General features: G+C 35.5%; 1 protein-coding gene across 1 annotated transcript; it reads left to right on the top strand.

Moving 5' to 3' along the window:
* The first annotated feature begins 578 nt into the window (after nucleotides 1-578).
* Nucleotides 579-24,423, top strand: LOC139870720 (sulfhydryl oxidase 2-like). Its single transcript, XM_071858502.1, has 14 exons — nucleotides 579-808; nucleotides 898-922; nucleotides 1,335-1,403; nucleotides 12,947-12,997; nucleotides 13,098-13,279; nucleotides 13,362-13,434; nucleotides 13,511-13,579; nucleotides 13,673-13,717; nucleotides 22,674-22,705; nucleotides 22,783-22,939; nucleotides 23,028-23,068; nucleotides 23,159-23,305; nucleotides 23,722-24,177; nucleotides 24,272-24,423. Exons 1-14 carry the CDS (start codon nucleotides 579-581, stop codon nucleotides 24,285-24,287), a joined length of 1,593 nt encoding a protein of 530 aa, XP_071714603.1. The 3' UTR covers nucleotides 24,288-24,423.
* The last annotated feature ends 2,052 nt before the right edge of the window (nucleotides 24,424-26,475 follow it).

The raw sequence follows: 26,475 nt of genomic DNA, 5'->3' as shown, positions 1-26,475 counted from the left end.
ATTTTCATTCTGAATAAATGGTTTAAACCCTCAATCAAATAATATGAATGTATTCTCTTACCTATCTTTTCCCCTTTTCTCCATTGCATCTCAATTCGCCAATCTACAAAAATAAGTAAGTTCGAGTTCATTGGTGGGCATTCATCATATTCACTAATTTTTCTTTTAGAAATGATATTTCAACAATTTTTAAGGATGTCGTTAATATGCATAAAGTTATTTTACGTAACTTTTACATATGGAATTTAAATTACCAATTATTGAATTATATAATATTGATTTGAATGTTATTAGAATAGATTTTTTTTAAAACAAAATAATAAAAAAAACTGAAAATAACAAATTACTATAATGTACAAAAAAGTTTGTCAAAAGAAATTACCCAAAAAAAAAAAAATTCATGTATTCCTCCTCCTCCACCACTAGTACCACCCAGGCATCCATCGATCAACATTCTTAATCACCGCTGGTGGTCTAACCTCCCTCCTCCGCCGTTGACTTACATACAATATATATATATATATATATATATATATATATATATATATATATATATATATATATATATATATAATTCAATGTTCAAATTATTCACAACTCTCCTAATTTTATCAACCTTCATATCCTCCTCTTCATCATCATCAACTTTCCCCAATTTCTCCACCATAGGATCACGTTCGATATTACGTGCAATCAAACGCGATATTCACCAATCCAATTTTGTGGTTGATTTAAACGCCACAAATTTCGATTTAGTTCTCAAAGAAACCCCTGCTTCGTTTGTCATTGTTGAATTTTATGCTCACTGGTATATTATTTCTATTTCTAGGGATTATATTAATTAGAGCTTACTCGATCATTATTTAATACTTGTTATTTTTTATTATTGCCTGCCAGGTGCCCTGCTTGTAGAAACTATAAGGTATTCCTATTTCAGTATTATACTAGTAGTTTGCATATTTGTTGTTTAGTTATTTGTTTTGCTAGTTGTACATGAAATGTATACAACTAATCGAGCATATTTAGGTATTATGTGTTTATTAAACTTTTAAATCTTTTATGTGTACTTTTATAGCCAGTAAATTGACTGATTAGTATTGGTTATGATGATTCAGTACTTCGTATTGTTATCACGTCAGTAAGGAACTTACAAAGATTGAAAAATTAGGGTTTCGTTGTTGAAATAAAATAGTAAACATCGAAGTTCTATTACATGTATACACACATTTTGGAAATATACTACACATAATAACAATGCACGATAAGTTGGATACATTTCCATGCGGTGATTGCTTTTGTATTATTTTTGTATGTCATTTGTTTAATTTATACAGCCCCAATATGAAAAAGTTGCAAGGCTTTTTAATGGAGCCAAGTGTCACACCCCCATAATGGAACCGGGGGTAATCTGTGACTAACCAATACCAAAACACAAGTGTAAAGCGAGAACGACTCTATATAAGACGTTTTAATTAAAAACCAATGTATTAACGCAGCGGAATGTATTAAGTCATTACAAATGTAAATTCAAAAATGTAAAGGTAAATTCAAATGTTTTAATGCAATATTGTAAACAGTAATATGCGGACTCCAAAAGCAGCAAAAGTCCAAATAGCACACACAAGTCTTTAGCAATCTTCACCTGAGACAAAACATGTTTAAAGAGTCAACCAAAAAGGTTGAGTGAACAACATAGGTTTAATATATAGTTTTAGACCACAAGATTTAATAATAATAAAGTTCAATCAGTTCGGTAGTAGTGCTGAGGTGTATGATATCGAGACTAAACATAGTTACCCCGTGATCACTTTTATTCGTTCGTGTCGTTGAATCATTATTATGTAACCAAAGATCAGCGGTCAAATGGTTAGAGACGTCACTCTCAATAGCGCTATTCACAATAACTAAGCTTACCAAATTCCAGTAATTAACGATATCATGGCAGGGATTTAGCATGAATCAAAGCATGCAGCACAGTTTGAACTAATCAAAAGAAAGTTTTCATGTACTTGTGTCTAAGCGTAAAACAGTTTGAAAGCAAGTATGTGTCTCACCCCAAAGTTTAAAATAAGTAATAGAAACAGTTAAAAAGTGGGGCTATGAAGTTCACCTTATTAGCAGATACGTATTCCACGCAAGTAGTAAGTACGAAATGTGTAATCGAGGATCTCAACCTAGAGATATAATATTCGATTAGGTAATGTCCAATAGACATATAGCTTGTTTATTAATACAGTAAACTATATTAACAGTGATCATTTTCGAGAAAGTTATATGTATATAAGTGATAATATACTTAGTGTTATAAGTGTTACTACATAGGTATGTGTACATGTTATACTAATAATAGTTTTATTATTTACTTTAATTATTCAACTATTATGTAAGTTATCATTATATGTTACGTGTGTAATTATATCTATGTGATACATACATATATACATTCTTTATTATTATTATTCATGTATGTATTTATAACTATATGATATATATATATAGTAGATGTATGTGTTACTTATATATAATAGTGTAAGATGGTACATATACATATACTTATCACTTTTATTTTTTTATTAAGTTTACTAACTTATACTTTACATAATACACATTCATATATACATACACACATACATACACATATACATATAGGGTATGCATGCACATACGTACGTATGCATGGATACATGCACATGTACTATTATTATCATTACATGAAATCATAACCTAATCTTTTAATCACCACCTTTATAACCTTAACATAAAATCAGGAGTTCTTAACTTACAACTAGTAATCTTTTTAATCAATACCAATTCATAATCTCATCTATTTTCAACACAAAGATTATAATCATAATTAACCCTATTCTTTTACTCATAACAATACCTTTTCATTATCTATCTCATACTCATTATTTACAAATCAAATTATTATCATTAACTACTTATTACTAACTAGTTATAACACTTGATCAAACTTTTAACCTTTAACAACCTTAATTATATCATTAATAAAAAATCTTTATCTACCTTTACTAACTAATTATTAACTTTTCACATAAAATCATAACTTTTAACATATTTACTAGTTATATTCATTAACCCTAATCATTATTAACTACTTTCATTCATCTTATTATTAACAATTAACTATAATACTTGATCATAATCTTTATTATTAATCATTATAATTAACCTTACATAAATTCATAAATCTTTAAAAACTTTAAAACACAATTGTTATTCATTCTTCAACATTATACTTAACATAATACCTAGTAATATACTTATGTATAATTGATTTAAACACACCATTAGACTAGGTTTTAAAGGCTACCTCAAGCAAGATTTGGAGACAATGATTGGTGATGATGAATGGCGAAACAGAAACAGGTTATAGCAGCAGCAGAATCAGCAAAGAACCACGACCACAGAAGGTTCTTCTTGGCCTTCTTTGATCGACAGAAAAATAGAAAACAAACAACACTTAATCAAACTTCAAAAGGCTGTTGTGGATCGAATACTTCAGTAGAAAAACAGAAGCAACTTACAGCAGAACTGGAGCAGGAAACAATAGCGAATTGAGCAGGCTGGATTCGACAAAAAGCAGGCTACAGCAAAGAAAAAGAAGCTGGGCAGAAACGAATGCAGGAGGGTGTTTTGTGAGGGTTGTTGTCGACAGAAACTGGAGAGAAAGCAGGTTATTAGTCGGCTTATTTTGCAGGCTTTATTTGTGGTGATTAACTTAAAAATCACGATGGCTTTTATATAGAATTGTTAGTTTCCTACTTGCACTATGATTCTTGGGGATTAAGGAAGGAATTAGAGATTAACTAAGATATGGAAACTTAGTGTTCAAGTTGATTTCCTAAAGAAAAATATATACAGCCGATTAGTTTTATGATTATGTATTCTTATTTTTTTTATACGGAATACTTGTTTATTTATATATATTATATTTTTTTTATAATTATTATTATTATTAATATTAGGGTTATATTTATTTAGATACATTTTATTTATTTATAGTCCCTAATCTTTTATAAATATTATTTGTTCCAAATAGTTTGTATTAATTTTTATAGTTTATATAATAACACTTTTAAGAACTAATCTATATATATTGTTTGTATTAATAATGATAATACACATAAACATAAACTTTATATAACAGGAAGTATCGACCAAAAGTTAATATTTAATCAATGCTGTTAAACAAAGTTTACGAGTACACAAAGTCTTAATAATGGAACATATAACAGATATAACAGAACTGAAAAATTGAGGGTCGTCATAGTACCTCCCCGTTAATAAAAACTTCGTCCCGAAGTTTTAGGTGGACTTCTCGGATGCATCTGCGGTTGAGAAGAGATGGGGATATTTCCGTCTCATTTGGTCTTCACGTTCCCAGGTATACTCGGAGCCTCGTCGCGAATTCCAACGGACTTTAACAATAGGTATAGTACTTTGTTTAAGCGTTTCTCGGTTTGATCAACGACCTCAATTGGTTCTTCAATGAAGTGCATCTTTTCATCAATGAGAATGTCATCCAAAGGAATAACGAGTGTGTCATCAACAAGACACTTTTTGAGATTTGAGACGTGGAACACGTCGTGTACCTTACTAAGCTCGGCAGGTAGTTCTAATCGATAAGCCATGGGACTAATTCTTTCGGTAATCTTGAAAGGTCCAACAAAACGCGAACTTAGTTTGCTTCATTTACCAAAACGAACGACTCCTTTCCAAGGGGATACTTTTAACATGACTTTATCACCAACTTGGAATTCTAAATCTTTACGATGAATATCAGCATAACTCTTTTGTCGGCTACGGGCAGTTTTTAACCGTTTCTTAATTTGAACGATCTTTTCGGTTGTTTCATGAATGATTTCCGGACCAGTTATTTGTCTATCCTCTAGTTCATCCCAACACAGTGGAGATCCACATTTTTGTCCGTACAAGGCTTCGAAAGGTGCAGCCTTAATACTTGAATGATAACTGTTGTTGTAAGAAAATTCGGCTAAAGGCAAGTGTCTATCCCAACCTTTGCCAAAATCGATAACACAAGCACGAAGCATATCTTCCAATGTTTGAATGGTTCATTCACTTTGACCATCGGTTTGCGGATGATAAGCGGTACTCATGTCGAGTTGGGTTCCAAGAGCAGATTGTAAAGTTTTCCAAAATCTGGAGATAAATCGACTGTCGCGATCTGAAATGATTGAAATAGGCACTCCATGATGAGAGACAATCTCTTTGATGTAAAGTTGTGACAATTTCTCCATCTTGTCAGTTTCTTTGATCGGTAAGAAGTGTGCAGATTTAGTAAGACGATCCACTATGACCCATATAGTATCATTGCCGTTTGAAGTCTTAGGCAACTTGGTGATGAAATCCATAGTGATACATTCCCACTTCCACTGCAGAATATCCGGTTGTTGAAGTAATCCAGACGACTTTTGATGCTCGGCCTTCACTTTCAAACAAGTAAGGCACTTGCTCACATAATTGGCAATATCAGATTTAAGATTAGGCCACCAATAAAACTCTTTCACATCGTGATACATTTTACTAGAGCCCGGGTGAATAGAATACCTAGTCTTATGTGCTTCATCCAAGACTAGTTCTCGAAGGCTTCCAAAAATTGGGACCCAGATTCGGTTATTGAAATACCTTATTCCGTTTCCCTTGAGTTCAAGTTGCTTCACGAGACCTTTAAGTCCCTCGAGTTGAACGTTTTCTTCCTTCAATGCCTCAAGTTGTGCTTCACGGATTTGAGATGCAAGATTCGTACGAATACGTATGTTTAAAGCTCGGACTCGGATCGGTTTGGCACGATCTTTTCTACTAAGGGCATCGGCAACTACATTCGCCTTACCGGGATGATATTTAAGCTCACAGTCATAGTCATTCAATAACTCGACCCAACGCCTTTGTCTCATGTTCAGCTACTTTTGATCAAAGATATGTTGAAGACTCTTATGATCGGTAAACACCGTAAATTTAATCCCATAGAGATAATGTCTCCACATCTTTAATGCGAATACCACAACTCCTAACTCTAGGTCATGCGTGGTATAGTTCTTCTCATGTTTCTTCAATTGTCTAGATGCATAAGCTATAACTTTGTTACGTTGCATTAAGACACATCCGAAACCTTGATTCGAGGCATCACAATAGACTACAAAATCGTCATTGCCATCGGGTAGTGATAGAATCGGGGCTGTGGTCAATTTCTCCTTTAGAACCTTAAAAGCAGATTCTTGTTCTTCGGACCACTCAAACTTCTTCCCCTTGTGAGTTAGCTTGGTGAGAGGCTTGGCTAGAATAGAAAAATCTTTGATGAATCTTCGGTAATAACCAGCAAGTCCTAAGAATTGGCGAATATGTTTTGCACTCTTAGGTACTTCCCAATTCCGAATAGCAGTGATTTTCGCCGGGTCGACATGTATTCCTTCACTATCAACTACATGTCCGAGAAATTGTACGGTTCGCAACCAAAATTCACATTTAGAGAACTTGGCATACAGTTGTTCCTTCTTTAAGAGCTCTAGAATCAATCGCAAATGTTGCTCATGTTCTTTCTCGTTCTTGGAATAGATTAGAATATCATCGATGAAAACAATCACGAATTTATCAAGATAAGGTTTGCATACACGGTTCATAAGATCCATGAATACAGCAGGAGCATTGGTTAAACCAAAAGGCATGACAAGAAACTCATAATGCCCATAGCGATTTTGGAAAGCAGTCTTAGAAACATCAGTTTCCTTGACTCTCAATTGATGATAACCCGACATAAGATCAATCTTCGAATAAATACTTGACCCTTGCAGTTGGTCAAACAGGTCATCAATACGCGGCAGAGGATAACGATTCTTGATGGTTAACTTGTTGAGTTCTCGGTAATCAATACACATTCTCAACGTGCCATCTTTCTTTTTGACAAATAGAACAGGGGCTCCCCACGGAGACGAGCTAGGACGAATGAAACCTTTCTCCAAAAGTTCTTGTAGTTGGCTAGATAATTCCTTCATTTTGGATGGAGCTAAACGGTATGGTGCCTTTGCAATAGGTGCAGCACCGGGAGTCAAATCAATTTGAAACTCAACCTGTCGTTGGGGAGGGAGACCAGGGAGTTCCTCAGGAAAAACTTCGGGAAAGTCTCTAACCACTGGTACATCTTCAATACGTTTTTCTTCCGGTTCGACTTTCTTAACATGAGCTAAGATAGCTTGATATCCCTTCATTAGATATTTGTGGGTTTTGATACAAGAGATGATATTAAGTTTAGAACCACTCGTGTCTCCTTGAACGATTAGGGTTTCACCATTTTCTAGAGGAATGTTTATGGTTTTCTCATAGCACATGATTGCAGCTCTTAATGGGCGTAACCAATCCATTCCTACGACTACGTCAAAGCTTCCTAACACGACTAGCAAAAGGTCGATCTTAAAGTTTTTATCGGCTAGGATCAGATCACAGTTTCTATACACATTGTCTACTTTCATAACCTTACCATTAGCTACTTCTACAAGTCGTTTAATTTCTAATGCTTGTGGTTTTTCGGTGAATAAGGCACAAAATTCAGTAGACACATAACTTCTATCGGCACCAGAATCAAATAAAACAGTAGCATAGATGTTGTTAACAAGAAACGTACCCGTTATCACTTCATCATCCTCACGGGCTTCTTCGGCAGTTATCACAAAAGCACGACTCTTAGCATTACCATTGTTACCCTTATTCTTTGGACACTGATTGCGGAAATGTCCAACTTCTCCACAATCATAGCAAGTTGGAACAAAAGCGTTTAACTTTGTAGCGGGAGCTTTACAATACTTAACAATATGTCCAGTTTTCTTGCACTTGGTGCAATGAGCCATACACCTCCCATAATGATGCTTATCACAGCGACCACATTGTGGTTTTATCCCAGCATAACCACTTCTAGAACTATCGGCAGCTTTCTTGTTTGAACCTTGACTTGAACCTTGAGATGGTTCAAACTTTCTCTTACCCTCACTAGACTTAGCCTCGGCTTGTTTATTAGCCGCAGCCTTTCTCCTCTTAGCCATCATTAAATTTTGAGCCATAAGTATCACTGCATCTAAGGTCTCCTTACTAGCAGCAATAACGTTTCCTTGAATCTCATCAGGAAGACCTTCTATGTATCGCTCAATCTTCTTTTGTTCAGTGGGAACCATATCCGGGCATAGAGAAACCAACTCTATATACCTGTTAGTATAAGCTTCAATGTTAGTACCAATGACCTTCAATTCCCAAAACTCCACTTCTAGCCTTTGAATTTGATTCCTTGGGCAAAATTTATCCGTCATCATTCTTTTCACAACGGCTAATGGAATAGCATTAGCAGCATCTAGTCCCACAGTTTGGGCATAAGCGTTCCACCAAGTCAAGGCAAGGCCACCTAGTGTGTGAGTGGCATACTTCACCTTGTCGGCTTCCGCACAGTTACAAATACGAAAGATTGATTCGACTTTTTCAAACCAACGAGTTAACTCGACTGCTTCTTCATTCCCATTGAAGGATGGAGGCTTACAGTTCATGAACTCCTTGTAGGTGCATGATGTAGGTGGATTCCCTTGGTTGTTCCCTTGATTATTGTTGCCTTGGGCGGCAGCAAGCAGTTGTTGAAATTGTGCGGGTGTCAAAGTGACGTTTGGAAGAGTGTTAGCACCACGAGTTGATTGAGCCATGATCTTCAATACATAAAAACAGTATTAGTTGAAGAGTTATGGTGCTAATATGTTATAAATTGTTTAATAAATGCACAAATTTCACACAACAAGTACTAGGGAATATATGTAAGAGAAAACAACGAGATGTAATAAAAACACTCAAATTTTATTGAACATCACAAAGATAACTAACATCTTTTATTACACGGTACGAAAACTAGAATAAACACGAAACGAAACTAAGATAGTAGTTTTAGGCAAAGCCTTTACAATGAATGGAAATACTAATACGAAAACGGTAAACATATACTAGAAGGACACTATCTAATGGTACTCTTTGAAGAAATCCTCAAAATCCTTCATTGACTTATCTTGAAACGCTTTCATGTCGGCCATCATCTTCCCCAGTTGAACTTGGTTCTTCTCGACCTTAGCCAATCGGGCATGAACAGGCGATTGCTCTTTATCCCCTAGGAGATCTTGAACATCTTTCATGAAACCTTCAAATACTTGGTGCCTTTGCCTTTGGTACTTGATAAAATCAGACATGAAATCAAAGATGCTCTCTAGCTCCTTTTCCAACCTATCTTGGCGTTTAATGATCATTGCCAAATTTGTGGTGTCTTGTCTTTTAGAAGGACCGGGGATAACACTAGTAAGGGTCTCGGGTTCCTTCCTCTTTAGAGAGTGAGGTGGGTCAACAGGGGGTTTGGACTTGGGTTCTTCCTCCTTGTCATCCCCATCATAATTAGCATCGGTACGGGATTTTCCCATAGAAGGAGAGTGTGGAGGAGTAGCGGGCGTGTAAACAGGTGATGTAGGCGGTGTAGCAGGTTCATAAACCGGTGATACGGGTAAAGTAGTAGGTGTGTAGTCCGGTGAGTTAACAGATCCTTCGGACTCGTTGTCGGAGATGGTGATCGGGCTAACGCGAGACATCCTAAAAGACACGAAAGAACTAAGTTAGGCAAGTTCCAAGGAAGACGCAAAAGCACGAATTAAAACGTAAAGGAAAGTACTTAAAACTCAAGGCAGGAAAGGTTATAGTCCTATGGATCACTAAGGCACCCTAGCTAACACATAAGGCATACACATAAAATGCAATCCTGGTTCTCTATAACAACCTAGCTCTGATACCAATATGTCACACCCCCATAATGGAACCGGGGGTAATCTGTGACTAACCAATACCAAAACACAAGTGTAAAGCGAGAACGACTCTATATGAGACGTTTTAATTAAAAACCAATGTATTAACGCAGCGGAATGTATTAAGTCATTACAAATGTAAATTCAAAAATGTAAAGGTAAATTCAAATGTTTTAATGCAATATTGTAAACAGTAATATGCGGACTCCAAAAGCAGTAAAAGTCCAAATAGCACACACAAGTCTTTAGCAATCTTCACCTGAGACAAAACATGCTTAAAGAGTCAACCAAAAAGGTTGAGTGAACAACATAGGTTTAATATATAGTTTTAGACCATAAGATTTAATAATAATAAAGTTCAATCAGTTCGGTAGTAGTGCTGAGGTGTATGATATCGAGACTAAACATAGTTACCCTTTGATCACTTTTATTCGTTCGTGTCGTTGAATCATTATTATGTAACCAAAGACCAGCGGTCAAATGGTTAGAGACGTCACTCTCAATAGCGCTATTCACAATAACTAAGCTTACCAAATTCCAGTAATTAACGATATCATGGCAGGGATTTAGCATGAATCAAAGCATGCAGCACAGTTTGAACTAATCAAAAGAAAGTTTTCATGTACTTGTGTCTAAGCGTAAAACAGTTTGAAAGCAAGCATGTGTCTCACCCCAAAGTTTAAAATAAGTAATAGAAACAGTTAAAAAGTGGGGCTATGAAGTTCACCTTATTAGCAGATACGTATTCCACGCAAGTAGTAAGTACAAAATGTGTAATCGAGGATCTCAACCTAGAGATATAATATTCGATTAGGTAATGTCCAATAGACATATAGCTTGTTTATTAATACAATAAACTATATTAACAGTGACCATTTTCGAGAAAGTTATATGTATATAAGTGATAATATACTTAGTGTTATAAGTGTTACTACATAGGTATGTGTACATGTTATACTAATAATAGTTTTATTATTTACTTTAATTATTCAACTATTATGTAAGTTATCATTATATGTTACGTGTGTAATTATATCTATGTGATACATACATATATACATTCTTTATTATTATTATTCATGTATGTATTTATAACTATATGATATATATATATATATATATATATATATATATATATATATATATATATATATATATATATATATATATATATATATATATATATATATATATATATATATATATATATATATATATATATATATATATATATATATATAGTAGATGTATGTGTTACTTATATATAATAGTGTAAGATGGTACATATACATATACTTATCACTTTTATTTTTTTATTAAGTTTACTAACTTATACTTTACATAATACACATTCATATATACATACACACATACATACACATATACATATAGGGTATACATGCACATACGTACGTATGCATGGATACATGCACATGTACTATTATTATCATTACATGAAATCATAACCTAATCTTTTAATCACCACCTTTATAACCTTAACATAAAATCAGGAGTTCTTAACTTACAACTAGTAATCTTTTTAATCAATACCAATTCATAATCTCATCTATTTTCAACACAAAGATTATAATCATAATTAACCCTATTCTTTTACTCATAACAATACCTTTTGATTATCTATCTCATACTCATTATTTACAAATCATATTATTATCATTAACTACTTATTACTAACTAGTTATAACACTTGATCAAACTTTTAACCTTTAACAACCTTAATTATATCATTAATAAAAAATCTTTATCTACCTTTACTAACTAATTATTAACTTTTCACATAAAATCATAACTTTTAACATATTTACTAGTTATATTCATTAACCCTAATCATTATTAACTATTTTCATTCATCTTATTATTAACAATTAACTATAATACTTGATCATAATCTTTATTATTAATCATTATAATTAACCTTACATAAATTCATAAATCTTTAAAAACTTTAAAACACAATTGTTATTCATTCTTCAACATTATACTTAACATAATACCTAGTAATATACTTATGTATAATTGATTTAAACACACCATTAGACTAGGTTTTAAAGGCTACCTCAAGCAAGATTTAGAGACAAGGATTGGTGATGATGAATGGCGAAACAGAAACAGGTTATAGCAGCAGCAGAATCAGCAAAGAACCACGACCACAGAAGGTTCTTCTTGGCCTTCTTTGATCGACAGAAAAACAGAAAACAAACAACAATTAATCAAACTTCAAAAGGCTGTTATGGATCGAATACTTCAGTAGAAAAACAGAAGCAACTTACAGCAGAACTGGAGCAGGAAACAATAGCGAATTGAGCAGGCTGGATTCGACAAAAAGCAGGCTACAGTAAAGAAAAAGAAGCTGGGCAGAAACGAATGCAGGAGGGTGTTTTGTGAGGGTTGTTGTCGACAGAAACTGGAGAGAAAGCAGGTTATTAGTCGGCTTATTTTGCAGGCTTTATTTGTGGTGATTAACTTAAAAATCACGATGGCTTTTATATAGAATTGTTAGTTTCCTAATTGCACTATGATTCTTGGGGATTAAGGAAGGAATTAGAGATTAACTAAGATATGGAAACTTAGTGTTCAAGTTGATTTCCTAAAGAAAAATATATGCAGCCGATTAGTTTTATGATTATGTATTCTTATTTTATTTTTTTTATACGGAATACTTGTTTATTTATATATATTATATTTTTTTTTACAATTATTATTATTATTATTATTATTATTATTATTATTATTATTATTATTATTATTATTATTATTATTATTATTAGGGTTATATTTATTTAGATACATTTTATTTATTTATAGTCCCTAATCTTTTATAAATATTATTTGTTCCAAATAGTTTGTATTAATTTTTATAGTTTATATAATAACACTTTTAAGTACTAATGTATATATATTGTTTGTATTAATAATGATAATACACATAAACATAAACTTTATATAACAGGAAGTATCGACCAAAAGTTAATATTTAATCAATGCTGCTAAACAAAGTTTACGAGTACACAAAGTCTTAATAATGGAACATATAACAGATATAACAGAACTGAAAAATTGAGGGTCGTCATACCAAGGCAGTTCATCCTGGGATTTTATTAATGACAAGAGTAGACTGTGCTAGTAAGGTATAGTATTACCTTACATTATGTATTGATCCTTACGGAAAACGATACTTACTTTAAGGTTTAGCAACTAATTATGATCGATACATTCTTGGCAGCACAGATTAATACTAAGCTCTGTGATAAGTTTTCAATTCCTTATTATCCATTGCTCTTATGGGGTCCGCCTTATAAGTTTGTGGGTGGTCATTGGAATGGGAAGAAGGAACAAAATGGAATTTATCCCATTGAAGATGGAAAGACTGCTGACCTCTTGCTGACATGGATTAACACACACTTGGGAAGGTAGTCTGGAGAGACTTGAATAGTTTTAACTTCTCATATACGTGTATGTTATGTAACTACATGTTCTGTTTTTTCTGTTTAGCTCATATTGTTTGGAAGATGAGAAATTTGAAAACGATAACCTTTTACTCTCAAATATCTCAGACGCTGGAAAGGTTCACAACTTTGTATACAATTTATTTATTCCTGTTAACGATTAAGAAAGTGACTAATGTTTGAGATATGTGTTAGATTGCTAGTGGTATATATGATGTTGAAGAAGCTACATCTGTTGCGTTTGACATCATTATGGAACACAAGGTTAAACATTTTTTATTCTTAGTATTCAATTATATCTTGCCACGTGTAATTTCTGTTTTTAAAATGTTCTTTTTCAGTGTGAATGGTTAATAGATGATCTCACCGGATACTCGAGCCGCATTTATTAAGTTCTTAAAAGTTATGGTGGCTATTAACACCTATTTCCTTATGAGTTAAGGCTTAGTATGTCAACAAGAGACCAGAAGTGATCTAGCTTTTAGGAGGGCGGAGTGTTGCCGATTGATTTTTACCCTCGGGAAATAATCCCTGCAGACCCGGTACACAAGTGTAAGAACTTGTGGGGTGGCTTAATCAATCTGTCGTCCGCAGAACGTATAAGTGCTAGCCGGATGACTTCTAGTGAGAGAAAGTAGAGAGAGAAAGAGAGAAGTGAAGTCTCAGCTCTCAAAGTTGTCAGAATGTCTGAACTATGTAAAATGACGACCCAAGGGGTCTATTTATAGTGTTAGATCCACCAGATTGCTCAGGGACACGTGTCAGATGATGATACGTTCTGTTACTCACGGTCCGAAATTTATGCTAAAAGTGCTGTTCTCCGGCGAGGGCTTACACGCTAGGCGACCTTCAGGGCTTACGCATGACGGAGCAGCCTGTACAGTGGAGAACGCTGGACGGACAATTCCACAAAACTGTTGTTTCCAGCCTTCCTGATGCTATTTTTATGCAAACAATATGCCTTTTATGTGTGTATACGATAGGATACACCATTAAGTCCCCTCAGTTTAAGGACTTAAGCATTTGAAAAATTATTAAGTTGTTTAACTTTTGATAACGCATGCCAACCAAAATCTTCACATTTCACCTTTTCCTTTCGCATTGGGAATCACACCACAGGCATTAAATGATAGGCGAATTTTACTGACAACATGATGATTGCTAAAATATCGCACGTGCCTCTTAGCTGTAAAAGGACTCTTCGATGTACTCACCTTTTTATCTTGTCCTTATACGTGTGTGGCTGAAAACAAAACCTCCAATTCACCATTAACTACAGCTGTTATATCTTCTTACTTTTAACCATCATAAACCCTAGCCGATAATTCGCGTTTACAACTTCCTTCTACAGTATTCATCTTCTTCCATTAATACCTTCTTTATTTTCTGTTTCATTAGAACATTAATGGCGGCCATAAAGGATGTTGCAGCTATTCCTAGCAGAGTAAATGAGAGATATTTAAGCGAGCTACTGCAACATTTCCCTAGATTAGCTGGTGTTGAACCAGTGATTCCTGCAATTAATGCCAGAGCCTGTTCACCGCCCCCTAGCAAAGTTGCCATTTATGGCCATTCAATCTTCAGATTTTGCTTACGTTTACCATTTACACCCTTCTTCTTAGAAGTTTGCATATTTTTCGGTGTTGCTGTTGGTCAATTCGAACCAGCATCAATTCGAAAGATCTTGATTTTTGAAATGTATTGTCACGCAAGGAAAATTGAGCCATCAATTCGAATATTTTGTCATCTGGTACGCATAGCACGCCATGAAAATGGTTGGTTTACATTCACTAAAGTTCATGGGTTTCTGAAACCTGCAGTTGATCATCCTGGCGATAACTGGTATGCTTCATTTATTTTCATAAATGAAGATGTAATTGATAAACAATACTCAGCTACTCGAGTATGGCGCAAATATTCGCATAACATTTCTGTTACCTTTCCAAAACTCGTCACCAAAGAAAATCTTTTGTTTAAGAAGATTAAAGCTGAACAAATTAATGATATTAAATATGGGGAACACATGCTTTCGCTGACATCCATGAGCCAAGACTGGGATATCTCTCAAGGTTATGCTTGTATTCTTGCTGGGAAAAAGAGTAAGCATTTACTTTTGCTATATATGCTTAAATAAAATGTTCTTCTGTATCTATCCATTTAATCACTGTGACGCTTTAACTTTTTGCAGAAATTACTCCGCTTACCGCTATGCGATCATCATGTTATTCACAGCTTACTTTTAGCACTGAGAAAATTATCGATGATACCCCCAAAACAGATGAAGTGAGGGAGGAGGAAGATGATGAAGAAGAAGAAGAAGAAGAAGACATAGGTATGAATCGGATTGCCTCTAGAGAACGTCGTACCTCGGGTAATGAAAATGACAACACTGAATTATGCAAAATTCCATACCAAAACCTGTACTTGTTTTCTTACATACCCAGTACTGGTGGATTTTATAATCCAAACCCTTCCTTATATTTTATGCCACCTTTGAAATGTTGTGAAGCATATTGGAACTCTTTTATAAGTAACAATTTTCCTTTATCTCCAACAGCTAGTGCATCACATCAAGACACTATCTTAGTAACTCTTCCGCCTTCCGCCAAGAGGAGAAGAACTGGTCAAATTCCTTCGTCATCTGCTCAACAGAGAGCTGGCCCTAGTTCTTCTCAAAAACAAATTACGCTTCCCAATCTTGACACAAACATGCTCTCTTCTCTTTTAAAAGGACCACCACATTCGTATGAAGATTTCATGACTTTTCTGAATGCCATGGTGTGTCCTTCACTAGCGCAATTTTTTAGCAACTTATCTGATGCAGATGCCAAGAAAGTTAAGGCACAAAGCATTATTCTGAACATTGCTTCTGGTTTGAATGACCTTCAACGCCTATCTGATTTGCAGAACAGTGAAGTCACTACAAATAAGGAGCTATCTGCTGAAAAAGAGAAAGTAACCAAGGCTGAACGAATAGCCACAGAGATGAAGAGGGAATACGAGACAATGAAGAGGCATTATGAAAATTGCAACAGTCAGAGGGCGGAATATAAGGAGCAAGTTAAAGTACTATCCTTCAGAGAAACACGGCATCTGAGCAAAATTGATGAACTAGTGAAGGAGAAAGAAAAATTAGTTGAGGAAAATAACATATTGAAGGAACAGCTTAAAGCCAAAGAGGAGAACGAAAAACGAATGATAACTGACATTCCTGCACTTGTAGAGCGTGTCTTTAACTGTCAGGCACTATCTCACAGAATCCGTGAGTTTGTCCGCCCTGCAAAATCTGCTGAACGGTTAAATTTTTTCAACTTTATGAAGAAAAAACTACCAGAACTTCCAAATCCTCTTCCTGAGGTAATCACATCAAAAATTAATGAAAATACTATTTTAGAAGCTGATGAAGCCGGTGCCTCAATAGAAAATATAAAGTTTTCTGATCTTGAAAATCTGTGTAAAAGGCCGGATGTAACAATAGATGATGTATTGAATTACACTCCACAGAATGAATAAAACATTATGTTTTTATACATCTGCTTTTACATAACGCTTAATATTGCATTTAGTTATGTATATTAGAAAGATATGATGTAACTTAATGTTCAAGATACTGAGATTGTACGTTGCAATCATTATAGTTATGAATATTAAAAACATATTCTCCGCTATACGCCTTCCGTCATGAAATTCATGAGGAAAAGTTATGAATTATTTTCGCCTTTAGATATTTTGCTGGACACTATGATCCGTTTTCTGTTTTTTTTTTTTTGTATTTTGTGTATATGTGTCATGACATTTTTTGTAGATTCGTTTCATCGCTTCGATGTTTTAGTGAGTTCTACATGTCTCACTATCGATACAACCATTTTGAGTATGATTGTACTTCTACCACCGAAAGGCTCTCTTTCTTTCTGCGGGTAGGGATGACACACAGCTATGTGACACCTGGGCTAAAAAATCCTTGGCCGGATAAAATTTGAAAAATATTGCCATAAGAATAATTGCTATTATTCACATTTTTTAAAGAAATTTTTACATTTATGACTATATCTCATGCATTTGACAGTTGATCAAGCTGTCCAAGCATATAGTGCTACGCATAAAATTTCTTTAAATTCATTGCATTCCAAGCTCTTTCATATTGCTCGCCGGAAGGTGCAGCAAGCATGTAGGATCCGTTCTAATTTACTTTCGTGACCTTATAAGGTCCTTCCCATTTTGGGGCAAGCTTTCCAAATTTGATTTGCCTGCTTGCTTCATTATCACGTAGTACTAAATCACCTACTTCAAATTGCACATGCTGCACTTTCTTGTTATAATATTTTGCCATTTTATGTTTGTGATCCGCTTGCCGTATGGCGGCCATCAACCTTCTTTCCTCCAATAAATTGAGATTCTCTCTTAACGCCTCAGAATTAACCTCAATATCAAATGCCATAATGCGTTGCGTTGGCACACATATCTCAGCCGGTATCACTGCCTCTGTTCCATACACCAGACTGAAAGGTGTTTCCCCCGTGCTCCGCTTTGGCGTCGTCCGGTGTGCCCACAATACATTTGGCAATTCATCCACCCATCCAGTTTGACTTAGACCTAATTGTGCCTTAATGCCAGCAACAATTTCCTTGTTGGTAACCTCCACTTGTCCGTTCGCTTGAGGATGAGCAACAGATGTAAAATTTTGTTTGATGCCCAGCTCTTCACACCAACTCCGAAATGAATTTTCTGCAAATTGCTTGCCGTTATCGCTAACTATTTCATTTGGCACCCCATAACGGCATATAATATCATGCCAAACCAATTTCTTGACATTTTCTCCTGTGATTTTTGCTAAAGCCTTTGCTTCAACCCATTTCATGAAAAAATCGATTGCTACCACCAAGAACTTAGCATTACCAGTGCTCCTATTGAATGGCCCCACAATGTCAATAGCCCATTTACAGAACGGCCAAGCGGATGATACCGGTATCAAGTCATACTTTAGAAGACGCTGAATTGTTCCATGCATCTGACAATTCTCACATGTTTTGATGATTTCTGCAACATCCCGATAAAGTGAAGGCCAAAAATACCCTTGTCGCATGATCCGTGATGCCGCAGTACGGAAACCGGAATGTTGCGAACAGACTCCTTCATGCATTTCTTTGACCACCTTTAACGCTTCATCATCGGTTAGACACCTTAACAACGGACCATTGTTTGATTTTCGATAAAGGACGCCACTAACTATTTCATACATTGGTGCAGTCACTCTTATTCTTCTTGCTTCCGCCTTATCAACAGGTAACCATCCGTCATGCAAATATCTCAAATATGGAGTCATCCAAGTTTTCTTAGCTTCTTCAACTATTGCAATAATTGGTTTTCCATGTATTGATTTCTCCTTAAGTTCTTCAACCAACACTCGTTTGTGCAAATGATCAAATGTTAACGTGGCTAACTTGCTCAAAACATCAGCTTTTTTGTTCTTATTTCGAGGGATTTGCACGACTTCAAGGTTATCAAATTTCTTTGAAATTGCTTCCACCAACTTTACATATTGCTTCATGGATGCATCCCTTGCATCGAATGTTCCATTAACCTGCTGGGCAACAATTTGAGAATCAACATACTCTCGTAAATTTGTTATGCCCATTTCTACCGCTATGCGGAGGCCGGAGAGTAATGCCTCATACTCTGCTTCATTGTTTGAAGCATAAAAAACAGAATTTCAGTGCATAAGTATATTCTTCACCGTCTGGACTTGTTAAAACTAGCCCTGCACCTGTTCCCTCTTCACTGGATGCCCCATCAGTGTGTAACTCCCACTCATGCTGTGATGGTGCCATTTTGTTGTCATACTCTACTTTTTCATTTGTCTCCAAGAGGAAATCTGCCAAAATTTGCCCTTTAACTGCATTTCGAGGAGAAAAATTGATTTCATACTCCCCCAACTCGATGGCCCATTTCGCTAAACGGCCAGATGATTCTGGGCGCCGGAGTATTTGCTTCAATGGTTGATCCGTCAACACTAAGATGGGATGACCTTGAAAATATCTTCGTAGATGTCGTGCAGTATGCACAAGGGCATAAACCATTCGGTGAAGTGGTGGATAATTTGTTTCACTAAGCTACAACACCTTGCTAACAAAATATATGGGCATTTGCACGCCGCTCCGTTCTGCGATTAGAACAGAACTTATTGCTTCCTTTGAGACAGCTAAGTATAAAATTAGGGTTTCCCCCTCTTTTGGTGCTGTTAACGTAGGTAATGTTTTTAACAACTGCTTGATCTCTTGGAATGCCTTTTCGGCTTCCGCCGTCCACATAAAATCTTTTTTATTCAAACAGCCCTTTAACACCTTCATGAATGGAAGTGACTTTTCAGCTGCTCTGGACAAGAATCTTGTTAATGCTGCTAGACATCCATGTAACCGTTGAACATCCTTCTTGCTAGTTGGTGACTTCATATCTTCAATTGCTTGAATTTTCTTAGGATTAGCTTTAATTCCATGTTCTGTGACAATATGACCTAAGAATTTTCCCTCTTCCACACCAAACGTGCACTTCTTGGGATTTAATTTCATGTTAATTTTTCGCAGAGATGCAAAAGTTTCCTGTATATCTCGTAACATCTTTTCTTCAGTATGACTTTTGATGACAATGTCATCAACGTAAGCTTCTAAGTTTCGCCCAATTTGATCCTTAAACGCCATATCAATAAGTCGTTGATATGTTGCTCCTGCATTCTTCAAACCAAAAGGCATTTTCATATAACAGAATATGCCTTCCGTCGTGTGAAAAGCTGTTTTGTCTTCATCCTTTAAAGCCATCGGGATTTGATGATATCCCTTAGCTGCATCTAGAAAACATTTGAATCGATATCCTGCTAATGATTCAACCTTCCAATCAATTTCAGGTAAAGGATAATTATCCTTTGGACATGCTTTATTGATATCCGTGAAATCCACACACATCCGCCATGAATTATCCGATTTCCTAACCATGACCGGATTGGCTACCCATGTCTGATATTTAACCTCTCGCAAGATCCCAGCATCTACCAAACTTCGTACCTCATCACGAAGGAACTTGTTTCTTTCTGGCGCCATGCCACGCTTTTTCTGACAAACAGGATGTACATTGGGGTTCACATTTAGCCTATGCTCTGCAATTTCCCTTCGAACACCGGTCATATCAGACGGCTGCCATGCAAAAACGTCTAAATTTGTTGTCAAAATATTGTATAATTTTTCTCTACATTCAGTGGAAAACGTATGCCCAATTATGATTTTCTGATCTGGAAATTTAAGATTTGGTGAAATTGACCCATCATCGTGTATGATTGGCTTAATTACTGCCTTTGTTACTTGGGCACACTCAATTGACTTCTGCCGTTCTGCATATAACGTTGCCACTCCGCCTGGTGTTGGAAACTTCATCATACCATGTACAGTTGACGTTACAGCTCCAAACGTCATTAAAGCAGTTCTTCCCAAAATTATGTTGTACTGTGAATTTGCTTTAACTACCAAGAACTCATTGTTGGTTGTACGTCTTAGGGGTGGCTTGCCCAAGGTTACTTCAAGCAAAATACTTCCCTCAGACCACGATGGCTCACTTGTAAAACTTGCCAACGGCACATATGTTTCCTTCATTCCTTCTTGCACATCTTTGGGTAGCTGTATGAAACAATGTTCATACATAATGTCTGCTCCAGCTCCTGTGTCAGTGTAAATGTTGCGTATTAAGCAATTTGCAACTCGCGCTTCTATAACTACTGGACCATCAGATGGGTTTGTGTTACACATAGAAGGAAATGATATTAATTGTTCTTCCCAATCTTCTAATACTTCTGCCTTCCTTCGTTGTCCAGCTTTCCATGGATGTATCATGCCCACTTCTATGGGTATGAATTCACTATCCTCGCCGTTTTTATCAGTATTGGTGAGATGATTCGTCTTAATAATGGATGGCGCCATTGTTAACACCTATTTCCTTATGAGGTAAGGCTTAGTATGTCAACAAGAGACCAGAAGTGATCTAGCTTTTAGGAGGGCGGAGTGTTGCCGATTGATTTTTACCCTCGGGAAATAATCCCTGCAGACCCGGTACATAAGTTTAAGAACTTTTGGGGTGGCTTAATCAATCTGTCGTCCGCAGAGCGTATAAGTGCTAGCCGGATGACTTCTAGTGAGAGAAAGTAGAGAGAGAAAGAGAGAAGTGAAGTCTCAGCTCTCAAAGTTGTCAGAATGTCTGAACTATGTAAAATGACGACCCAAGGGGTCTATTTATAGTGTTAGATCCACCAGATTGCTCAGGCACACGTGTCAGATGATGATACGTTCTGTTACTCACGGTCCGAAATTTATGTTAAAAGTGCCGTTCTCCGGCGAGGGCTTACACGCTAGGCGGCCTTCAGGGCTTACGCATGACGGAGCAGCCTGTACAGCGGAGAACGCTAGACGGACAATTCCACAAAACTGTTGTTTCCAGCCTTCCTGATGCTATTTTTATGCAACCATTATGCCTTTTATGTGTGTATACGATAGGATACACCATTAATGCCTATCATCATTTATGTGTGTAAAATTGTTTATGCCTATCATCATTATGCCTTTTATGCAACCATTATTCCTGATCTAGCTTTTATGTGTGTAAAATTCGCCTATCATTTAATGCCTGTGGTGTGATTCCCAATGCGAAAGGAAAAGGTGAAATGTGAAGATTTTGGTTGGCATGCGTTATCAAAAGTTTAACAACTTAATCATTTTTCAAATGCTTAAGTCCTTAAACTGGGGGGACTTAATGGTGTATCCTATCGTATACACACATAAAAGGCATAATGGTTGCATAAAAATAGCATCAGGAAGGCTGGAAACAACAGTTTTGTGGAATTGTCCGTCCAGCGTTCTCCGCTGTACAGGCTGCTCCGTCATGCGTAAGCCCTGAAGGCCGCCTAGCGTGTAAGCCCTCGCCGGAGAACGGCACTTTTAGCATAAATTTCGGACCGTGAGTAACAGAACGTATCATCATCTGACACGTGTCCCTGAGCAATCTGGTGGATCTAACACTATAAATAGACCCCTTGGGTCGTCATTTTACATAGTTCAGACATTCTGACAACTTTGAGAGCTGAGACTTCACTTCTCTCTTTCTCTCTCTACTTTCTCTCACTAGAAGTCATCCGGCTAGCACTTATACGCTCTGCGGACGGCAGATTGATTAAGCCACCCCACAAGTTCTTACACTTGTGTACCGGGTCTGCAGGGATTATTTCCCGAGGGTAAAAATCAATCGGCAACACTCCGCCCTCCTAAAAGCTAGATCACTTCTGGTCTCTTGTTGACATACTAAGCCTTACCTCATAAGGAAATAGGTGTTAACAGTGGCACATAACCCTTCAAGAAGGTTGGTACACAATGTTTTTTTTCTTCATAAATGTGCTACTTTTTTTTTTATTGTTAATTGTGGAATTCTGAAATCAGGTGTCGAAAAGGTAGTGCTGAAATACTTGTGAATTTTGACGATTTGTACTCTTCAAGAATGGTGTCCATGAACAAAGATGAACCAACTAATAGCACTATATTTAGTGCTATGCATACGTTTCAGATTTGTGGAAAAGATATTCCTTGTGGATATTGGGTAAATCAATAATAAAATATGTTTTCTAATGACCTATGATTCACCAAACTTATGGTAACTTTATGGATTTTTCATGATTTAAATGTAGATGTTTTGTCGTGGCAGCAAGAACGATACTAGGGGATTCAGGTATACAATTATGTTACGTGCGATATATGTTTCTTGATTGATTTATTTGCTTCCAATTGTATTTTTTTAAACATATTTTGTGACTGTCAGTTGTGGGTTATGGGTACTGTTACATTCACTCTCTGTTAGAGTGGACGATGGAGAGATCCAGCTGGCATTTATAGCCACGTGTGATTTTATCCACAAGTTTTTTATTTGTGAAGAGTGTCGTCAACACTTCTATGACATGTGCTCAAGGTAATCATCACTATTTGAATTTCTTTTATGACATTTCTATCTTCTAGCTTATGGTTTTAAACAGTTTCACGTTTATGGTAAAAAAAACGTAACTAACTTTGGCTAGATTCTATTCTAGGCAACCGACTTTATAACGTTTAAAAATTATGATGGAAGGTAATGTACTAATATCCTAACTTAGCATGCTTTTATGTGATTGTCCTTGCCATATCATCAATTTAGACCAGTAATCAGGTTAGATGAGTTGATCAAAAATTTTAAAATTTCGTTTCAGCTGAATTTGCGAATCTTGAAAGGTTTATGGTATGTCTTGACAAGCAAAATTTGGTTTGATAGAATTTGGACAAAGTTGGTTATGGTTTTATTGCAATTCACCATATTTATATGTACATTATTCTCATCCAATCATTATACAGTGTTACTACCCCATTGAATACGACACGTGCGTTTGTACTCTGGTTGTGGACCACACATAACAAAGTCAATGAAAGATTAATGAAAAACGAAGCATCTCTTGGAACTGGTGATCCCAAATTCCCGAAAATAATTTGGCCACCAAAACCGCTCTGCCCGTCTTGTTATACCACCAAAAATCAAACAGAAAACAGCACTATCGATTGGGATTGGGATTATGATGAGGTCTTCAAGTTCTTAATTGGTTACTATGGGAATATGCTTATTTCGCGTTATAAGGATAAGGACACAGAGACCATGAGTTTATATGACTCGAAAACCAGCACAAGTTCAGAAGATTTGGTGGCTTCAAGAAACGCACTTGCGGTCCCTGTTGGGGCTGCTATGGCGATTGCAGTGGCTAGCTGTTTGTTTGGGGCAGTGGCATACGTATGGCGTTCACAACAAAAGAACCGCAAGTATTTCTACAAACCCCACTCTTTTAAGAACATTTGATTAATTATATGAATCAATGGGGATGATTAGGTCTAAATTCTTCGAAACAAATTTCAGGCAAAGGAGAATCTAGAGCTGAGATTCGAGCTTCGGTTTTGCACAATCATCTGATTAAGTAGCGGAAATGATTAAATGTTTTGAAGTTGGAATAGAATCATAGAAAACCATATGAAAGATCCTGCCTTCGTATCATCTTGGCATGTTGTTGCGGACCTCTTTTGTAGCCCAAATGTAACATTATATCTTTTGGAATTTCATACATATATATAGCTATTGGTATGTTGTATGTACAGCTTGCTCTTATGGTTGTCATGCTATATTTCTGCAAATCCAATGAACCTCACTTGACTTGGTGATTAGTGATAACTTACAAAAATGTTATTTGCAACTTGAAAATATATCATTAGACGATAGTTCGATTTAAGTAACATTACAAACAAATTAAGGGTGTGTTTGATAGAATATAATGATTAAATTTTGAATCGTTCAACCTCATTTATCATTTAGATGTTGAAAACAAGAATGATAAACAGTTTAAGATTTGAATGTTGAACCATTCAATTATGATAACGCACCCTTTGGATCTAATTATTACTTCTCTTATCTTATATTTAAGATTTATCGTTACTTATACTTCTTAAATCATGTTGTGTCTAATTAAAAAAAAAGAACTTAAACATAGAATGATAGAAAAAAGGTATTGCAATTGTTAATCAGCCTTTCAAGAGAAAAAATAATAGTCCAATTTTAAAATCATTAAAATGGATACGAACAAAAGGATACAAATAAGCAAACAATCATTTCCAACTTGAAATATATTAAGAAAAATTTAGTTAATCCTTTATCCTATGATTATTAGACCACTCCCTGTTTAGCTTATGATGTTATGATGTCATATTCCATAAAATTTTAATCAAATAATTTCAAGTACACCATTTTAATAAACAAAGGGTTTCATGAGTTCATAGAATGAGTTGTAGATAATTTTTATTCACTCTTGATTGGCCATGATCAAGAAGATCAATCATAGGAAAAAGTGTTTTTTCCGAAAGTAGCAAGTGCCAATGTGTATGTGTTTATATTTCATGTTAGAATGACATGCAATAATCATATATATGTTAGTTAGCAAGTGGGGGGATTAGTCTTTTAATACACATAAAGAGAATCTTGATCTCTTAAGCATGAAAGACAGCCGGGTTTGATTAATTAGAGTTTTAATTTTATATTCTACTAGGCCTTTTATTTAACTTTATTAAATGAAATGTGCAATATTGACTAGGTGTCCTTTATAACTTTATTTTTGAGGATACACTAATGCTTTGATCTTATTATCAACCTAGACTAGATTTCTTGTATTGATAGTGTCTTTGTACATGAATAATAGTTTATGGCAGGGTCCGTTTTTAAAAAAAAGGGCGCGCACAAAATGCATCAAATTATAGTTACTGTATATAAACATGTTTTGTTATTTTAGTTCGTGATATGATTCGATTAGTCAAGTTTTTATGTATCGTTAGGCGTAAGGTCAGTCTAGTGTATACAAAGGGAATATCTTAAAAATTAATGTTGGGGCCTAATTCTCGCTATCACTATTCCTAAAAAGGTAGTAGCGGTAGTATGACCTAGGGTCGTTCGTTTAAAGAGAACAATGCAGTAGGAGTAAGTGTACTTTCACAGTTGTAAATTCAGATTATGGAATTGGTTCTTGCTATAAAATTTCACTAGTCATTAGTTATGAGATTATTAGTTTTGAGATGCTAGTAAATATCAGAGTATTAGTAATTATCACATATGAAGTTTGACCTTAAACTGCTATTAATTTTTTTTGTATGTCAGTGAAGGTTAAGTTTAAGGATTCTGATTAGACTGGTTGATATCTTATCCTCGACGTCTACCCAAAACCCTAAGGTGAGGATAAAAACATTTCTTCTTCGATATCCTAGAAATCTGCTAGTCAAGTGACCAGTCTTATCATGGACTATCGAAATGGGCTACCAACCTCCTAAGGTCCAACCGTTCTTAACACCAACAAAGGTAATCCAATATAATACTCTAGTTAAAATGTGAAAATGCGCTACACTTTCTTAAGTAATGACTTTTCTAGAAACTTAAGGGTGAAAGTACTGGACCTCAAAAGTGTCACTTAGTGGTTACTAAGGTGGTTGTTAATTCCACAGTCTTTTCATATTTTCAGAATGTTAGTTTGCGAAAGATTCATTTGCGATATTTATTTATAAACTTGCTTTATTATATCAGATCAA

The sequence above is a fragment of the Rutidosis leptorrhynchoides genome, chromosome 10 (genome assembly GCF_046630445.1).
Source record: "Rutidosis leptorrhynchoides isolate AG116_Rl617_1_P2 chromosome 10, CSIRO_AGI_Rlap_v1, whole genome shotgun sequence".
NCBI lineage: Eukaryota > Viridiplantae > Streptophyta > Magnoliopsida > Asterales > Asteraceae > Rutidosis > Rutidosis leptorrhynchoides.
Note: the sequence above shows the minus strand (reverse complement) of the source record. Positions and strands in the feature narration are given on the sequence as shown.